The sequence below is a fragment of the Aquarana catesbeiana genome, linkage group LG03 (assembly GCF_042186555.1).
Source record: "Aquarana catesbeiana isolate 2022-GZ linkage group LG03, ASM4218655v1, whole genome shotgun sequence".
Lineage (NCBI taxonomy): Eukaryota > Metazoa > Chordata > Amphibia > Anura > Ranidae > Aquarana > Aquarana catesbeiana.
In genome coordinates, this window is record NC_133326.1 from 653,059,207 (window position 1) to 653,078,226 (window position 19,020).

Here is a 19,020-nt window from a genome sequence, read left to right on the forward strand (position 1 = left end):
CCCAGAACTTAGTGAATGCCTTGAAATTTCACTTTGCGAAGAATACCTATTCACATGTAGGGGTAATTTAAAAATAAAATGCAGTTTTGCTTGCAACTGATTGGATGATGGAAGTCAGCAGAGATTCATCACATTCACTAAGCTCTGGGGAAAATTTCCTTGCAAAATGCAACTTCCCTTTCAATGGGAACTGTTTGTTCCCCATAGTATGTCTCTACTGTATTAAAAAGTCTGCCTGTACACATTTTTTTTTTTAAATGATAGTATACAGGCACAATACAGTGAGGGAGAAAAGTATTTGATCCCCTGCTGATTTTGTACGTTTGCCCACTGACAAAGAAGTGATCAGTCTATAATTTTAATGGTAGGTTTATTTTACCACTGAGAGACAGAATAAAAAAAGAAATATTCAGAAAAATGCAATTTAGAATTTATAAATTGATTTGCATTTTACTGAGTGAAATAAGTATTTGACCCCTTCACAAAACATGACTTAGTACTTGGTGGCAAAACCCATGTTGGCAATCACGGAGGTCAGACGTTTCTTCTAGTTGGCCACCAGGTTTGCACAACATCTCAGGAGGGATTTTGTTCCACTCCTCTTTGCAGAACCTCTCCAAGTCATTAAGGTTTTTCAAGGCTGATGTTTGGTAACTCGAACCTTCAGCTCCCTCCACATATTTTCAATGGGAATTAAGGTCTGGAGACTAGCTAGCCCACTCCAGGACCTTTATGTGCTTCTTCCTGAGCCACTCCTTTTTTTTGTGTTTTTTTGTGTGTTTTGGGTCATTGTCATGCTGGAATACCCATCCACGACCCATTTTCAATGCCCTGGCTAAGGGAAGGAGGTTCTCACCCAAGATTTGACGGCCCCATCCATCATCCCTTTGATGCAGTGAAGTTGTCCTGTCCCCTTAGCAGAAAAACACCCCAAAGCATAATTTTTCCACCACCCCAATGTTTGGCGGTGGGGATGGTGTTCTTGGGGTCATAGGCAGCATTCCTCCTCCAAACACAGCGAGTTGAGTTGATGCCAAAGAGCTTGTTTTTCGTCTCACCTGACCATAACACTTTCCCCCAGTTCTCCTCTGAATCATTCAGATGTTTATTAGAAAACTTTAGATGGTCCTGTACATGTGCTTTTTTGAGCAGCGGCACCTTGCGGGCACTGCAGGATTTCAGTCCTTCACGGTGTTCCCAATTGTTTTCTTGGTGACTATGGTCCCAGCTGCCTTGAGATCATTGACAAGATTCTCCCGTGTGGTTCTGGACTGATTCCTCACCGTTCTCATGATCATTGAAACTCCACAAGGTGAGATCTTGCATGGAGCCCCAGGCCGAGGGAGATTGACAGTAATTTTGTGTTTCTTCCATTTGTGAATAATCGCACCAACTGTTGTCACACTCTCACCAAGCTGCTTGGCGATGGTCCTGTAGCCCATTCCATCCTTGTGTAGGTCTACAATCTTGTCCCTGACATCCTGGGACAGCTCTTTGGTCTTGGCCATGATGGAGAGATTGGAGTCTAAATGATTGATTGCTTCTGTGGACAGGTGTCTTTTATACAGGTAACAAGCTGAGATTAGGAGCACGCCCTTTAAGAGAGTGCTCCTAATCTCAGCTTGTTACCTGTATAGAAGACACCTGGGAGCCAGAAATTTTCCTGATTGATAGGGGATCAAATACTTATTTCACTCATTAAAATGCAAACAAATTTATAACTTTTTTGAAATGTGTTTTTTTTGGATATTTTTGTTGTTATTCCGTCTCACACTGTTAAAATAAACCTACCATTAAAATTATGGACCGATCATTTCTTTGTCAGTGGGCAAACGTACAAAATCAGCAGGGGATCAAATACTTTTTTCCCATACTGTATAAACACATACGGGTTGATTTACTAAAGGCAACTAGACTGGGCACTTTGCAAGTGCAATTGCACTCATTTTGCTTAGTAAATGTAATGTGGTGAAACTTCACTTTTGTAAAGAATACCCAACCAGGTGCAAGGAAAAAAAAAAATATATGATTGGATGATTGAAATCAGCAGAGCTTTACCACATTTACTAAGCTCTGGGGAAAATGAGTGCACCTGTACCTGCACCTGCAAAGTGCACATCCTATTTGCCTTTAGTGAATCCACCCCATAGGGGGTTATTTGCGAAAGGCAAATCCACTTTGCACTGAAAGTGCATTTGGAAGTGCAGTCTCTGTAAATCTAAGGGGTAGATCTGAAATGAGTGGAAGCTCTGCTGATTTTATCATCCAATCATGTGCAAGCTAAAATGCTGTCTTTTATTTTCCTTGCATGTCCCCCTCGGATCTACAGCGACTTTACTTCCAAGTGCACTTTCATTGCAAAGTTGATTTTCCTTTAGTAAACAACCCCCATTTCGCCTTTAAATACTAAAATTAAATAAAAATGTAATTTTATACTGACTGAGATAGCAATATGTTTTTGTTCAGTGAATGACCTCAGTGGTTGATTTTATGCTCACAGGACGAGATCCCGCTCCGTAGGACACACAGCGCACGCAACGAGCCCCGCCCACTTCAGAGGTCAGCGTCACAAGTTCGCTCCACGGTAAGCATGGGAATTGACAGCGCTCTTCCACGGATGGCTGCCGTTCCAGTCTACTGTGACATGGAAATGAGTAACTAAGATAAATCTGAAATGTTAACCCTTGTAACAGCAGACGCCAAAGTTTTTTACATTCTGAAGCTTAGTGATTATCTCCTGAAATCTCACATGTTTAGCACCCCATTATTCAATTTAAAAAACAAAAAAAAAAAACAAAACCATTTTATGCCTCTGCTTTACGCATTATACAATAGAACCTTTGCCGTTTTTTTATGTCATTGGAACAGGAGGTGAGGAAAAAAGGCAACGCAAGACTCATTTTACATGTGTTTTCTTACTACAGGCACATGAGAAATATAGAAATGTGACTTAAAGTAGAACTAAAAGGAAAAAGCTTTTTTTTTTTTCATTGTGGATAGAGCAAGGGAGGGTTATAACACCTGTCAGATTTCTTTTTTTTGCAATCTGTGTCTCATTGTGGAGATTTCATTTTACTTCCTGTCCCATAGCCAAACAGGAAGTGAGAGGAAATCCCGACAAGTTAAGGAAATTCCTTGGGGACCCCCAGGTCACCAGAACTAGTGTCCCTATTGGAAGATTTCCCCTCTTTTACTTAAAGATAGATTTAGAAAAAATGTGTGTAAAATAAAAATAAATAAATAAATAGAAAAAAAAATAATAAAAAAAACTAGATTGAGGTTTGATTTAGGTCAGTGCCAGGGTTAGTGTGTGGGTCAAGGTCATTTTCAAAGGTCAGGGTCAAAGGTCAGCATTTTTGGGACTTTTTTTTTTTTTTTAATCAACGTATTTTTCAACTCCATAGGAAGCATCCAAACATAAGACGCACCTAGGTTTTAAAGGAGGAAAACAAGAAAAAAAATATTCTGAACCAAATGGTGTATTAAAATATTTACCAGTGCCCATAAAGTGCAGCCTGACCTGTGCCGATGAAATGCAGACTTACCAGTCGCATAAAATGCAGCCTGAGCAGTCCCATTAAAATGCAGCCTGACCAGTCCTCCCATAAAATGCAGCCTGAGCAATTCCATTAATACAGCCTGGGCAGTTCCATAAAATGCAGCCTTACCAGTCCCATAAAATGCAGCCTGAGTAGTTTCATAAAATGCAGCCTGACCAGTCCTCCCATAAAATGCAGCCTGAGCAATTCCATTAATACAGCCTGGGCAGTTCCATAAAATGCAGCCTTACCAGTCCCATAAAATGCAGCCTGAGCAGTTTCATAAAATGCAGCCTGACCAGTCCTCCCATAAAATGCAGCCTGAGTAATTCCATTAATACAGCCTGGGCAGTCCCATAAAATGCAGCCTGAGCAGTTTCATAAAATGCAGCCTGACCAGTCCTCCCATAAAATGCAGCCTGAGTAATTCCATTAATACAGCCTGGGCAGTCCCATAAAATGCAGCCTGAGCAGTTTCATAAAATGCAGCCTTACCAGTCCCATAAAATGCAGCCTGGGCATTTCCATAAAATGCAGCCTGAGCAGTTCCATAAAATGCAATCTTACCAGTCCCATAAAATGCAGCCTGAGCAGTCCCATAAAATTCAGCCTTACCAGTGCAGCCTGAGCAATTCCATAAAATGCAGCCTTACCAGTCCCATAAAATGCAGCCTGAGCAGTTCCATAAAATGCAGTCTTACCAGTCCCATAAAATGCAGCCTGAGCAGTCCCATAAAATGCAGTCTTACCAGTGCAGCCTGAGCAATTCCATAAATTGCAGCCTTACCAGTCCCATAAAATGCAGCCTGAGCAGTCCTCCCATAAATAGCAGCCGGAGCACTTCCATAAAATGCAACCTTACCAGTCCCATAAAATGTAGCCTGAGCAGTTCCATAAAATGCAGCCTTACCAGTCCACTCCATTCGGCCGCTTGGGCTGCTCTGTCTTCTGTCTGAGTGATAGGCCCAGCCGGGAGATCGCCAGGCGCTAGCGGGGGTTTGGGATGTCTGTCCCCCTCTCTCCTGCCTCACTTCTGCTGGTAACATGGTGGCAGGGGGGTGCTATGCCTGGTCAGTATTCGCTCCATAAGACGCACAGACATTATTCCGCCATATTTTTTGCGGAAAAAAGTGCGTCTTATGGAGCGAAAAAATACGGTAGTGTCAGTGTCGGTGTGTTTAGGTAGGGTAATAAAAATCAAAATACGCACTATTGTTTCCGGGCTGCCATCGTCAGGAGAAGGAAAATTTATTTTGAGTTGTTCTTTGGTGGAAGGTTATGGTCATAGCAAGAAATATACAGCTACATTTAAAAAAAGCATGATTTTTTACTATTTTCGGCCAGTTTTCCTTTGATAATAAAAATAAATAAATCAGGAGATATCCATTACCATTTAACACCAAAAGAAAGCGAAAACGACTATTTTATTCTCCAGGGCCTCTACCTTCAGAGAAAAATATAATGTTTGGGTGTTCTAAGTAATTTTCTAGCAAAAAATTGGGTTTTTTAACATGTGTCGACTTTAATTGAACAGCCCATGTCTGGTAGGACTGCACTAATATAGTGTACAAGGATTGGTATGGCAAGTTGTTGTGTAGCATTTGTTGTGTAGCGGAAGCAAAGTCTTGATTTGTAATAAGCAAACATGGCCATCCCCATTTAGAAGATCTCCCATAATCTCACTGCATCTAAGCTGCCCACTCGTTCCTTCACTCTATGGCTAGCCGGGTACAAAACTCAGGAGCCCGCTCCTGCAAACAATGGGCCACATGCCAATGGCATCACAAGAATCTGATACGTTTATTGATGGAAAGCATGCTGCATCCTTCCACCTTTAGTCTGCACTAATGCCTTTCACCCATTCAGGGTGCAGCAAGACATAAAAAATGTTTTTTGGAATTTGTCTGTGGCCCCATTGGAGAGATCTTTCTTAATTTCCTTTCCTGACAGGAAGTAAGGGGAAATCTGCCCAGCAGGGATAAAAATATTAGTTTAAATATGACAGGGCCTCTAACATTTCCCTACTCTATCCAATAAAAATTGAATTTAAAAAATGTCACCAGTGTTGATTTTTTAAAGTTGAAATCTGGGATAAACAAACATTGTCTACATACAAGAGGCATGTGTAGTCTTAGTATTTCTTCCAGATCTGTGCAGTAATCCAGTGTGAGACATCCCCTCTGTGTAGGAGCTTCCTGTAATAAAGACCGCTCACTGCCGCTCTCTCTTCTTGTGCAGGGGGAGTGGTCTTGTCTCCGCCCCCCTCCTTTCATTTTCTGCAGTGGGTGGGGTCTGCCGGCCCTTCCCACAGCTCTGCTCTCTGCACAAGCTAGTTACAGCACAGTGATGATGTCACTATTATTTTTAAAAGGTAATAGCTGGGTTCGTAAAGGTACACAAAGGAGGATTTAAATCCTCTGTGACTATTGTGGAATATATTTAGATGAAAGTTTTTTTTTGTGCTTCAAGCAGTATTAAACCCAAAAGCAAACATTTATTATATTGCAGCTTACCAATTCTTAGAGGTGAAGGCTGCATTAGTTTTCCTTTTTTAGGCTTTCTTTCCTTTATTTTCACCTGGTGATCTGACCAGTAAGTCTGCTATTTGTCAAAAGAAGAAGCTTTCCAGCAGATGGGTCAGTTACAGAGATCAGACAGACCATTTACCGCTGGCAAGGGTGCTCACACTGATCAGCATTTATTAATTTATGTAAAACCTTTACCCCAAAAGGATAAATTGTTTGCCGTAACTGATTATAAAGTGTGATCTGGAGTTTGGTTTCAGTTTGATAGTGTATTTAAATCTGCTAGCCCATCTAGCACTCCCCTCCCTCCACATTGACAATGTCTGTTGTGCCCCTTGGCTCATTCAGGAGCTGTGTCTTATTAACCAGTTCCCGACCGGCTCCCGTACTTATACTGCGGCACAATGGCTCTCCTGGGCAAAACCCTGTATGGCTACGTCCTTCCCTTTGCTGCGCGGTGGGGGACCCGATGAGCGTGGCTGGCGGGCGCAATCGCCGCCAGTCACGCATGATTGCGGGTGCGAGAGCCAGCACGGGGATTTGTATGTGTAAACACACAAATCCCTGTTCTGTCAGGGGAGAGGAGACATATCGTTTGTTCCTACTAAGTAGGAACAACGATATGTCTCCTCCCCAGTCAGTCCCATCCCCATACAGTTAGAACACACTGAGGGAACACACATTTACCCCTTGATCGCCCCCTAGTGTTAACCCCTTCCCTACCAGTGACATTTATACAGTAATCAGTGCATATTTATAGCACCGATCGCTGTATAAATGTCAATAGTCCCAAAAATGTGTCAAAAGTGTGAGATCTGTCCGTTGCAATGGCGCAGTACCGCTAAAAATCGCAGATCACCGCCATTACTAGTAAAAAGTAAATACTAAAAATGCCATAAATCTTTCCCATAGTTTGTAGACGCTATAACTTTTGCGCAAACCAATCAATATATGCTTGAGATTTTTTTTTACCAAATATATGTAGAAGAATACATATTGGCCTAAACTGATGAAAAAATGTGTTTTTTTTTTAAAAAAAGGGGGATATTAATTATATCAAAAAGTAAAAAAATATTGTTTTTTTTTTTTTTTTTTCCAAAATTGACGCTCTTTTTTTTTGTTTATAGCGCAAAAAAAATCAAAAACGCAGAGGTGATCAAATACCAAAAGAAAGCTCTATGTGTGGGAAAAAAAGGACGCAAATTTTGTTTGGGTACAGCGTCGCACGACTGCGCAGTTGTCAGTTAAAGCGACGCAGTGCCAAATTGTAAAAAGTGCTCTGATCAGGAAGGGGGTAAAATCTTCCGGGGCTGAAGTGGTTAATACAGAAGATGTGCTGCTGGGCAGATCACCAGGTAATAACAGATAAAATAATGAATAAATAAGATAATCCTAAAAAAAAAAAAAAAAACTGAATGCAGTCACCACCTCTAATAATTGGTAAGCTGCAATATATTACATTTTGGTTTTGGGTTTAACCACTTGCTGACCGGACCTTGGAAAATGACATCCTCGGATGGCAGTGGAATATCGGGGTTATGGTAGCAATATGCCACAACCCCGGTATTGTTTTTCTCAGCCGGTCATTCTCTAATCTATAAAAATGGTCCAATCAGCGGATTACCCACCGGATTACTTTTAGAAGTAGCGGGAGGACCCCCCTCCCCCCACCGCTTCCCAGTGTTGCTTTGGCTTACCTGGCGAAGCGATCAGGTGGTTGCGGTGGCTGGTAACAGAGATGAGCGGTTATCTCTATGGTCTACGACAGGGGTCTTCAAACTTTTCAAACAAAGGGCCACTTTATTGTCCTTCAGTATTTAGGAGGGTCGGATTGTGGTCGGCAGGGGCAGAAAATTTCACTGGCCTGGCATCATTGAGAATAGATATGGCCTCAGGGTTGGTTGTCAATAGGAGGAGGAGTATTCCCCCTATTAGTAGGAGGAATAGTATTCCATCATTGGTATCGGTGGAAGATATAGTGCCCCATTTTTGGTATCAGTGGGAGGAATAGAGCCTCATATCAGTGGGAGGAATTGTGCCCCAAGGGCCAGATAAAGGCTAGCAAAGGGCCACATCTGGCCCTCGGGCCGCAGTTTGGAGACCCCTGGTCTACGAGGACCAGAGCGACATCCAGGGCCATCTTAAAAGCATTATAGGCCCCTGGGCAATACAGTGCACTGGGGCCCTGTCTACACAATCACGAGAATAAAAATGCTAATTATTGGGTCTTATTGACCCACATCTCTCCCATGAAGAGGACCCGTCACTGCTTATTTTTATCACCAGGGATGTTTACAATCCTTATGATAGGAATAAATGTGATCAAAAAACATATTTTAAAGGGAAAGTGTAAAAATAAAAATAGAAAAGTAATAAAATAAATAATAATAAAAATACAATTGCTGGCTGCTTTCACACTGAAAGCACCGGTCGTTATTGGTAAAGCGCCTCTCGTTTTAGCGGCACTTTACCGCTGTTTAAGCTATGCATTTGTGCCACTTTTCAGCCACTAGCGGGGTGCTTTTAACCCCAAAGAAGGGTTTGAAAACTCCCATGTTGCGGCGCTTCCAAAGCCCTACGGAAGCGCTGCCTATTCATTGCAATGGGCAGGAGTGTTTTGGGAACGCTGTATACATCGCTCTCAAACCGCTCCAAAGATGCTGCTTGCAGGACTTTTACGAACGTCCCGCAAGCGCACCGCCCGGGTGTGAAAGCACCCATTGTAATGAATGAGAGGCAGTTTTCAGGCGCTTTACAGGCACTATTTCTAGCGCTAAGACGCCTGAAAGCTGCCTCAGTGTGAAAAGGTCTTAAAGCACCCCCCCCCCGCGCTCTTGTTCAGGGGTGAGCGCATACGTAGGCCACGCCCATATATGTAAACGGTGTTCAAACCACATATGTGGGGAATCATTGTGAATGTCAGAGCGAGAGCAATAATTCTAGCGCTAGACCTCCTCTGTAACTCTAAATTGGTAACATGTAGGAATTTTTAAAGCGTCGTTTATGGAGATTTTTAATTAGCATAGTTTGCTAATTGCCACCATTCCACGAGTGTGCGCAATTTTAAAGCATGACATGTTGGGTATCTGTTTACTCAGCGTAACATCTTTCATATTTTACAAAAAATTGGATTATATATTGTGTTTTTTTTCTTAATGCATTAAAGTGTATTTTTTTTTTTAAATTGCGTTTGAAAAACCGCTGCTTAAATACCATGTGACATAAAAAAAATTTAATTGCAGTTTTATTCTCTAGGGTCTCTGCTAAAAAATATATATATCATTTTGGGGGGTTCTAAGTAGTTTTCTAGCAAAAAAAAACAATGATTTTTACATACAGGATCTCACAAAAGTGAGTACACCCCTCACATTTTTGTAAAAATGTTATTATATCTTTTCATGTGATAACACTGAACAAATGACACTTTGCTACAATGTAAAGTAGTGAGTGTACAGCTTGTATAACAGTGTAAATTTGCTGTCCCCTCAAAATAACTCTACACACAGCCATTAATGTCTAAACCACTGGCAACAAAAGTGAGTACACCTCTAAGTGAAAATGTCCAAATTGGGCCCAAAGTGTCAATATTTTGTGTGGCCACCATTATTTTCCAGCAGTGCCTTGGGCATGGCGTTCACCAGAGCTTCACGGGTTGCCACTGGAGTCCTCTTCCACTCCTCCATGATGACATCACAGAGCTGGTGGATGTTAGAGACCTTGCGCTCCTCCATCTTCTGTTTGAGGATGCCCCACAGATGCTCAATAGGGTTTAGGTCTGGAGACATGCTTGGCCAGTCCATCACCTTTACCCTCAGCTTCTTTAGCAAGGCAGTGGTCGTCTTGGAGGTGTGTTTGGGATTGTTATCATGTTAGAATATTGCCCTGCGGCCCAGTCTCTGAAGGGAGGGGATCATGCTCTGCTTCAGTATGTCACAGTACATGTTGGCATTCATGGGTCCCTCAATGAACTGTAGCTCCCCAGTGCCGGCAGCACTCATGCAGCCCCAGACCATGACACTCCCACCACCATGCTTGACTGTAGGCAAGACACACTTGTCTTTGTACTCCTCACCCCGCTGCCGCCACACACGCTTGCCACCATCTGAACCAAATAAGTTTTTCTGGTTCTCATTGAACCACAGGACATGGTTCCAGTAATCCATGTCCTTAGTCTGCTTGTCTTCAGCAAACTGTTTGCGGGCTTTCTTGTGTATCATCTTTAGAAGAAGCTTCCTTCTGGGACGACAGCCATGCAGACCAATTTGATGCAGTGTGCGGCGTATGGTCTGAGCACTGACAAGTGACCGTTCACCCCTTCAACCTCTGCAGCAATGCTGGCAGCACTCATATGTCTAATTCCTAAAGACAACCATTGGATATGACGCTGAGCACGTGCACTCAACTTCTTTGGTCGACCATGGCGAGGCCTGTTCTTAGTGGAACCTGTCCTGTTAAACCGCTGTATGGTCTTGGCCACCGTGCTGCAGCTCAGTTTCAGGGTCTTGGCAATCTTCTTATAGCCTAGGCTCAACAGATCCTCAGAGAGTTCTTTGCCATGAGGTGCCATATTGAACTTCCAGTGACCAGTATGAGAGAGTGAGAGCGATAACACCAAATTTAACACACCTGCTCCCCATTCACACCTGAGACCTTGTAATCCTAATGAGTCACATGACACCGGGGAGAGAAAATGGCTAATTGGGCCCAATTTTGACATTTTCTTCAGTGTTGTCACATGAAAAGATAGAATAAAATATTTACAAAAATGTGAGGGGTGTACTCACTTTTGTGAGATACTGTAGATGAGAGAAGTGTCCAGAACCACTTATAAAGCCATTATAACCAATGCAGCCACTGTCATATTGTAAAGGGTTGGGTCAGCTGGAAAATGTCCAGGAATGTCTATTGAATTGCATAGGCTTAAAGCTTTCATTAATATATTTTCTGTTATATTGGCTGCCAGCACATGTTTATCTCACGTTCTGCTCACAATCGGTTCTTTGTGTGTTCTAGCCGACCTGCTGGGAATTTTAAACCTTTCAGAGGATCAGAGAAATACAAAGTATTATGCAAACGCTGCATTCTGTTATATCACAAAACAGCGGGTTGCATTCTTTCTTAAAGGGAAAGTGCAACTTAAAAGAGGATGTGAGCCCAAACTTTTTTTTTGGATAGAATAGGGAAGGGTTAAGACTACTGTCAGTTTTTTCTGTCCTGTTGGGGAGATTTTCCTTCACTTCCTCACTTCCTGGGACACCTCAGGAAATAATGGATCCCTCAAGGTTTGTAAGTGCCTCTGTTAGGCTAGGTTAACACTCCACTGATCTGCAGTGGAATGTGGCTGCCAGGTGTTCAGGAGGTGATCCTGTTGCCTCTTGAATGGCCTTTTCTTTTTGTTTTTAACGTTTTGTCGATTGGCAGTTTATAATGAGACTAATGCATTGCAAGCACTTGGCTTGCTTTTGTGGAGTTGTCCACTTGACTTGCATGGCTGAATCTGACAGGCAGTGCCACCTGCCAACTTGACATGCCATGTCGAATTTGCCTTGATGCACAGCATCAGCTACATACACTATAATACAAAAAGTATTGGGACACCTGCCTTTACACGCACATGAACTTTAATGGCATCCCAGTCTTAGTCCGTAGGGTTCAATATTGAGTTGGCCCACCCTTTGCAGCTATAACAGCTTCAACTCTTCTAGGAAAACTGTCCACAAGGTTTAGGAGTGTGTCTATGGGAATGTTTGACTATTCTTCCACAAGCACATTTGTGACGTCAGGTACTGGTGTTGGACGAAGAGGCCTGGCTCGCAGTCTCCACTCTAATTCATCCCAAAGGTGTTCTATCGGGTTGAGGTCAGGACTTTGTGCAGGTCAGTCAAGTTCCTCCAACCCAAACTCGCTCATTCATGTCTTTATGGACCTTGCTTTGTACACTGGTGCGCAGTCATGTTAGAACAGGAAGGGGCCATCCCCAAATTGTTCCCACAAAGTTGGGAGCATTAAATTGCCCAAAATGTCTTGGTATGCTGATGCCTTAAGAGTTCCCTTCACTGGAACTAAGGGGCCAAACCCAACCCCTGAAAAACAACCCCACACCATAATCCCCCCTCCACCAAATGATTTGGACCAGAGCACAAAGCAAGGTCCATAAAGACATGGATGAGCGAGTTTGGGGTTGAGGAACTTGACTGGCCTGTACAGAGTCCTGAGCTCAACCCGATAGAACACCTTTAGGATGAATTTGAGCAGAGACTGCGAGCCAGGCCATCTCGTCCAACATCAGTGCCTGACCTCACAAATGCGTTTCTGGAAGAATGGTCAAACATTCCCATAGACACACTCCTAAACCTTGAGGATAGCCTTCCCAGAAAAGTTGAAGCTGTTATATTGGGCCAACTCAATATTGAACCCTACAGAGTAAAGCCTCGTACCCACGATCAGATTTTTGTCCGGGAAGTGTGTGATGACAGACTGTTGGCCTAAACTCTGAACGTTAGTACGCTCCATCAGACAATTGTTGTCCAATTTTCCGCCAACAAATGTTGGATGGCAGGCTAGTATATTTTCGGCGGACTGTTGTCAGATTTCCCTATCGTGTGTATACAAGTCCATCACACAAAAATCCAAAGTACAAACACGCATTTTTGGAATCAATGCTCACCAAACAGGACATTAGCAGAAGGTGCACAAAGGGTGGCGCTCAAGAGCTGAAATTCCTCGTAGTACGTTGATTTGTTCACGTTTGTTGGCCGACAATTGTGTACCGTTTGTATGCAAGACAAGTTCCTGGCACACGCCCTTCGGATAAAAGTCTGATGCTTTATCTGCCGAAAATCTGAACGTGTGTACGAGGCTTGAGACTGGGATGTTATTAAAGTTCATGTGCGTGTAAAGGCAGGTGTCCCAATACTTTTGGTAATATAGTGTACATTATACAACTCTGTGTTCCAGTATTGGTGTCCAGTATGGGGCCTTCCTGTCTGCTGCAAAAACAAAATTAGGTCAGGATGATCGCTGCTCAGCCATTCACAGGACGCCTTGTATTTCATGAATGAATAATAATAATAATGAATAATGAATGAATGTATTTCCTCTGATTGGCTGAGGTGGAGATGGTGACGTCAATCAGAGGAAGCCTTGTATAACATTTGTAGGATGACTGTATACCTCACTATGCTTAACCAAGGGATATAGCAGAAAGTAAAAAAAAAATATTATTTTCTATCAAAATTGTCGCTCTTTTTTTGTTTATAGCACAAAAAATAAAAAACGCAGAGGTGATCAAATACCACCAAAAGAAAGCTCTATTTGTGGGAAAAAAAGGACGTCAATTTTGTTTGGGTACAGAGTCGCACGACCGCGCAATTGTCAGTTAAAGCGACGCAGTGCCGCATCGCAAAAAATGCTCTGGTCATTAAGGGGGCAAATTCTTCCGGGGCTGCAGTGGTTAAGCTTAGGGAAAAACCAGGTAAAAAAACTATACAATCAGTCTGAGCTAACTACAGCCCAGCCAAAAACCAAACTGACATAGTGGCCCTTGTTTAGGACAAAGGGGGGGGGGGGGCTACACGTGTTTTGATGTGCTGGCAACAGGTATTAACAAGACTTGATCAATGGCTGCTAACTCTATACATTTCAAATCCCAAATTTTTAAAACGCACAAAAATGAGCGTCAACAACACACAAAGAAAAAAACATGTTGACATATGACATACACCTGCTTAACGCTACCAAAAAACAAAAAAGAGCACCTCTAAACAAGAACATAGATCTAAATGGGCCCTTTGATTTGCTTGCTGTTGTCTGTTCACTTCTAAAAAAAAAAAAGGCAGCATTGGGTAGCATTGCCCAATGCACTCCCAGTGCAAGAACAAGCCTATCTGCTTTATGTCCTATGGCTTCAGTTCACACCAATGCACTTTGTTGGTGTGCAGTGGAAAAAAAAAATATCACTTGCTGCATTTATTACACAACGCGCTCCGACAAACTGCAGCACATAGGATTACATCCACGTTAAAAAAAAAACAAAACAAAAAAAAAGAACTGCGATTTCCTATCCAGTCAGCATAACACAGCTCTGTGTACTTATCCTTCCTCCCATCTGCAGTCTACATTCTCCAGGATATAGATACACATCGCTGTGTTGATATATTTATGCTGTATTTCCCTGTATGCAAAACATAAGTCCTTGTTGTGTAATACACAGCCCTCTCCGATGACGGCGTAGGAATAGAACGCGGAGCACCAGAAATGTCACTGCAATAAAATGCTTTTGTATACACTAGGGGAAGATTACCAGATGTCCCTGATAATCAGCAACAGTCCTGGTTTTATCCGAGCTGGTCCTAGCCGTAAATATTCCCAATTGTGTCCCTGAAAATACTGTAAAATTCTGTCTTTGTGAACTGGAAATTAATAGTATACATCGTTTTTTTTTTTTCTTTATATTTGACTGCTTGTACGTTATTGGAACTAATACATTCTAAGAGGGGAACAGCTGGGGGAGTCCATGGATGAGAAGGATCTGGGTGTTCCCGGTACATCATAGATTTATAGTCCTCCATACCAAACTTCAGTTTCTAAAGCAAACAAAATACTTTCTTGTATTAACCATTTCAATACTGAACACTTTTACCCCCTTCTTGCTCAGCCCAATTTTCAGCATTCAGCGCAGTCTCATTTTGAATGACAATTACGCGGTCATGCAACATTGTACCCATATGAAACTTTTATCATTTTTTTGAGACAGATAGAGCATTCTTTTGGTGGTATTTTTTGCTAAACAACATCTGATGGGCACTGATGAGGCTGCACTGATGGACACTGATAGGCTGCACTGATGGACACTGATGATGTGGTGATGCGGCACTGATGAGACTGTACTGATGGGCACTGATAGGCTGCACTGATGGCCACTGATAGGCTGCACTGATGAGGTTGCACTAATGGGCACTGATGGTGCGGCATTGACATGTGAAACTGGGGGGAACTGATGAGGAGGCACTGATAGGGGATTGGGCACTGCTAGGCAACACTGATGGGGCAACACTGATGATCAGTGCCCTGATTATCAAAAATTATTTTGGCCGAAGTCTCTGTAGATTTCAGAAACACACTCCACTAGGTCATAGCCCAGAAGTTCCAAAGTGTGACCATTACTTTGTGCATATTTGGTGACAAAATTGCTGCCATATGTCCACCAACTCTTCTCTTCTGACTTTATGTTTTGATATTATAGTGATGAAGAAAGTCTGTAGTTTTAAGTGATGCCTTAAACTGGCTAACTTAAGCTAACTTAATTTAAATTAGCCCAAGGGTTGACAACCCCCAACACATGTGCTCAATGGGGCTTGTAATGCCTTCTTTGCTGGCTGTAATTGACAGCTCCCTAGATTGTCAATTACAAAGCCTGGGCCACCCACCTCCCTGTGTCAGTGAAAGTTCGCCGGCGGATGAAGGTGTCAATGTGCTGTGCTAAGGTAGCCCACACACATGACTATAGCAGTACCCAGTATTACTAAAGATACAAGATTAGGGGTTGATCTAAGGTCTGAAGTTGATGGATTGGGGCTGACTTGAGGTCTGAAGGGCGTGCATGAATAAGGATTTGCTTGGTGTCTTTAGTGCATGCACTGAGGCTCATCTAAAGTTCTGCAGGAATTGGGGCTCATCTGAGGTCTGCGTCTCCATATCTTGAGGCTGATCTGAGTTCTGAAGGGTCAGGAATTGGGGCTGATCTGATTTCTGAAGGTGTAGTAACTGGGGCTGATCTGAGATCTAAATTTGCAGGAATTGGGGCTGATCTGAGGTCTGAAGGTGTGAATTGGAACTAATCTAAGATTTGAAGGTGCAGAAACTGGGGCTGATCTGAGATTTGAAGGTGCAGAAACTGGGGCTAATATGAGGTATGAGGGCCCAGGAATTTGGGCTAAACTGAGGTATGAAAATGCTAGATTTGGGGCTGATCTGAGGATTAATGTTCATTCATTGATGCTGATCTGAGGTATGAAGGCCTAGGAATTGATGCTGATCTGACGTATGAAGGTGCAGGAATTGGGGCTGATCTAGAGGTCTGAAGGTAAAAGATCTGGGGCTGATCTTAGATCTTAAGAGACAGAAATTGGGACTGATCTGAGATCTGAAGACCAGGGAATTGGGGCTAATCTGAGGTTTGTGGGTGCATAAATTGATGCTCATCCAAGTTCTGAAGGCTCAGGAAATGGGGCTGATCTGAGGTCTGAAGGTGCAGTAACTGGGGCTGATCTGAGGTCTGAAGGTGCAGTAACTGGGGCTGATCTGAGGTTCAAAGGTGCAAGAACTGGGGTTAATCTGTGTTCCAAAGAATTGGGGCTAAGTCGAGGTCTGAAGGCCCAGGAATTGGGGCTGTTCTGAGGTATGAAGATGCTAGAAATGGGGGTGACCTGAGATCTGAAGTTTATTCATTGAGGCTTATGAGGGGTCTGAAGGTGCAAAAATTAGGGCTGATTTGAGGTTTAAATGGGCGTGAATTGGGGCTGATTTAAGGTCTAAGCTGTGCAACTATGAGTGCAGAAATGTTTTAAATATAATTTCACAATGTGAATAAAATGTGCTGACCTCTGGATTAGCCAATAAAAGGTATCACTAAAACAACAAACTTTCTGCATTGATCGATATCCAACCTGGCACAAAACCCTGCTACTGATAACATAGTGACAAAGAGTGGACTTTGCCAAAGGAAGAGCTCCCAATGTTTTCTATGGAAACCAGGATATCCAAGCACTAGAAACATCAACAGAAGAATCTTTTTGATTGTTGTGGGCTGCACAAATGTTCCCTTCTTCATATAAAGCAACATTTCTGCCAATCTGCTTCAAACTGAAGCTGTAGTTGTCCTTGTAGATAGTGGGCAGTGGGTTTGGTAGTCAATATCATATCCCTTTCCCTAGTGTCCATAGGAGATGAAGGTTAGGTGAGGCCTTGTCTCATGGTGCCCTCTAGAGGATACTACCTAAGAACCATACATCTCACCTTGCCTTCTATGGGACACAGCTTGAATAAACCTGACACTCCTTCCTTTTTCAGAGACCAGCTCAGGGTACGGTGCCTTATCTTGGAACATTTTTGACGGACCTTGTCATGTTGGACACTGCACTTCCTGACTATGTAGAGGTGAGACTGTCTTGTCTTTATTCATAGCCAGTTAATGAACTCAGTGGTCACGTATCTAGTACTCATAAAGGGGCTCATATGGCTAGCAACTTAATACTTAAAACACAATACTTCCCTGACATGGCATCATCCAGGGTCTCCGACTCTTTCCTGGACTGAGATGCTGGCTCAGAGATGACAATCATGAAAGTCTTGTCTCCTGTCCAGGAAGTGGGTTAAGTTGGCCATATAGTAGTAGATTTCCATATGAACATTTGTAGGAAAATTCTAATCAGTACAATTGATGAATTTAGAACGACGAATGTCCTTCTAAAGTACTTAAACGTGTTATTTGTTTTTAACATTTGATTTTGAAATGAATGTAATTTCCTGAATGAAAACCACATTTACTGTTAGAAATCCATTTATACAAGAAAAAATTTCCATCCTGCTCCTTCGAATTTCTTGTCACTGTGGTCAAAAATGAATGTCGTTGTGATCCCACTAACGATTAAAAAATTGAACGACTGTTCCCGAAAATCTAGTTTTCAAACTAAATTCTTTTAGTGTATGGCCAGCTTTACTGGCAGGATCACCAGGTGAAAACAAGGAGAAAATGACTAAAAAAAAAAAGAAAACAAATACAGCTCAGCGAAGCTGGCCCCTCTACAATCAGCACAAATAAGAACTCAAGTGTGTTTCTTTAGTGCTACGTTTGTGCTGTTTTGTGCCGTAAAAATTTTAATTTGTGCATGCTTTAATTTTTAAGATATTAGCGACTGTTTATTCCAGACTATGACATCACCCAGCCCGTTTGTGCTGGTTTGTGCTGTTTACATCACTGTTCTATCTTTTATCATTTTTGCATTATTAATGATTTATTAAAGGTCACCAAAGGTCACTCAGCCCCCCTACAACACCCAAAAGACACTAAACTGGGCTCGTTGGTTAGTGCTACATTTGTGCTGCCTAAATTTTCATTTGTGCTGTTATGGTGTTTTAGTTATAACAGCTTCTTTTTTTTGTTTTTTTTATCAAACCCCACCCACTTTGCCCCCCCCCCTACAATCAGCACAAATAAAAACTCAAGTGTGTTTCTTTCGTGCTACGTTTGTGCTGTTTTGTGCCACAAAATTTACATATGTGCTGCTTTTATTTTTAGGATATTAGCAATAGTTTTTTTCTAGATATCACCCAACAACAGCCAAAAGAAATGAAATCGGGCTGGTTGGTTAGTGCCACGTTTGTGCCGTTTAAATTATTTTTGTGCTGCTTTGATTTTTTTAGTTGTAATAGTTTGTGTTTATTTGATCAAACCCCACCCACTTTGCAGACCATGTTATTAGATACTATAACAAATACACCATTCTTTTGTGCTGCGTTTGTGTTAATTTGTACAAAAATTAACATCTGTGCCAGTTTGGTTTGGAAGATACAGGCAGTCCCACGGGTTACAAACAAGATAGGGTCTGTGGGTTTATTCTTTTTTTGGAAAATTTACTTTTATTAATTTATTACTTATTTTTACTTTTTTTGTGCTTGTTAGTGATGCAACCATATGTATTAGACATGTGCAATTTGTTTCCTTCCGAATTTGTTCTTTAACGATTTTCGACAAATTAGTTAATTCGGAAATATCCGAATTAAGGAAAACTTGTTTAACGAATTTTTCCGAATATTTAAAAATTCGTAAATTTGAAAATTCGAAAATCCAAAAACCCGAACATTCGAAAATCTGAAATGATAACTAACTAATAATAACTTCACTTTTACTAACTATTAAATTATAGGTATTGGAATTTCCTTTCAAATTTGGCTGT

The 19,020-nt window shown here is 42.0% G+C and overlaps 1 protein-coding gene across 3 annotated transcripts in view; it reads left to right on the top strand.

Moving 5' to 3' along the window:
• Positions 1–19,020, top strand: part of RGL3 (ral guanine nucleotide dissociation stimulator like 3) — a 139,298-nt gene that overhangs the window by 92,788 nt on the left and 27,490 nt on the right. For all 3 annotated transcript variants that reach the window (XM_073622683.1, XM_073622684.1, XM_073622685.1), the window contains 2 exons: positions 2,501–2,584; positions 17,135–17,221. In XM_073622683.1, the coding sequence (XP_073478784.1) occupies positions 2,501–2,584; positions 17,135–17,221 (171 nt within the window). The remainder of the gene's footprint in view (positions 1–2,500; positions 2,585–17,134; positions 17,222–19,020) is intronic.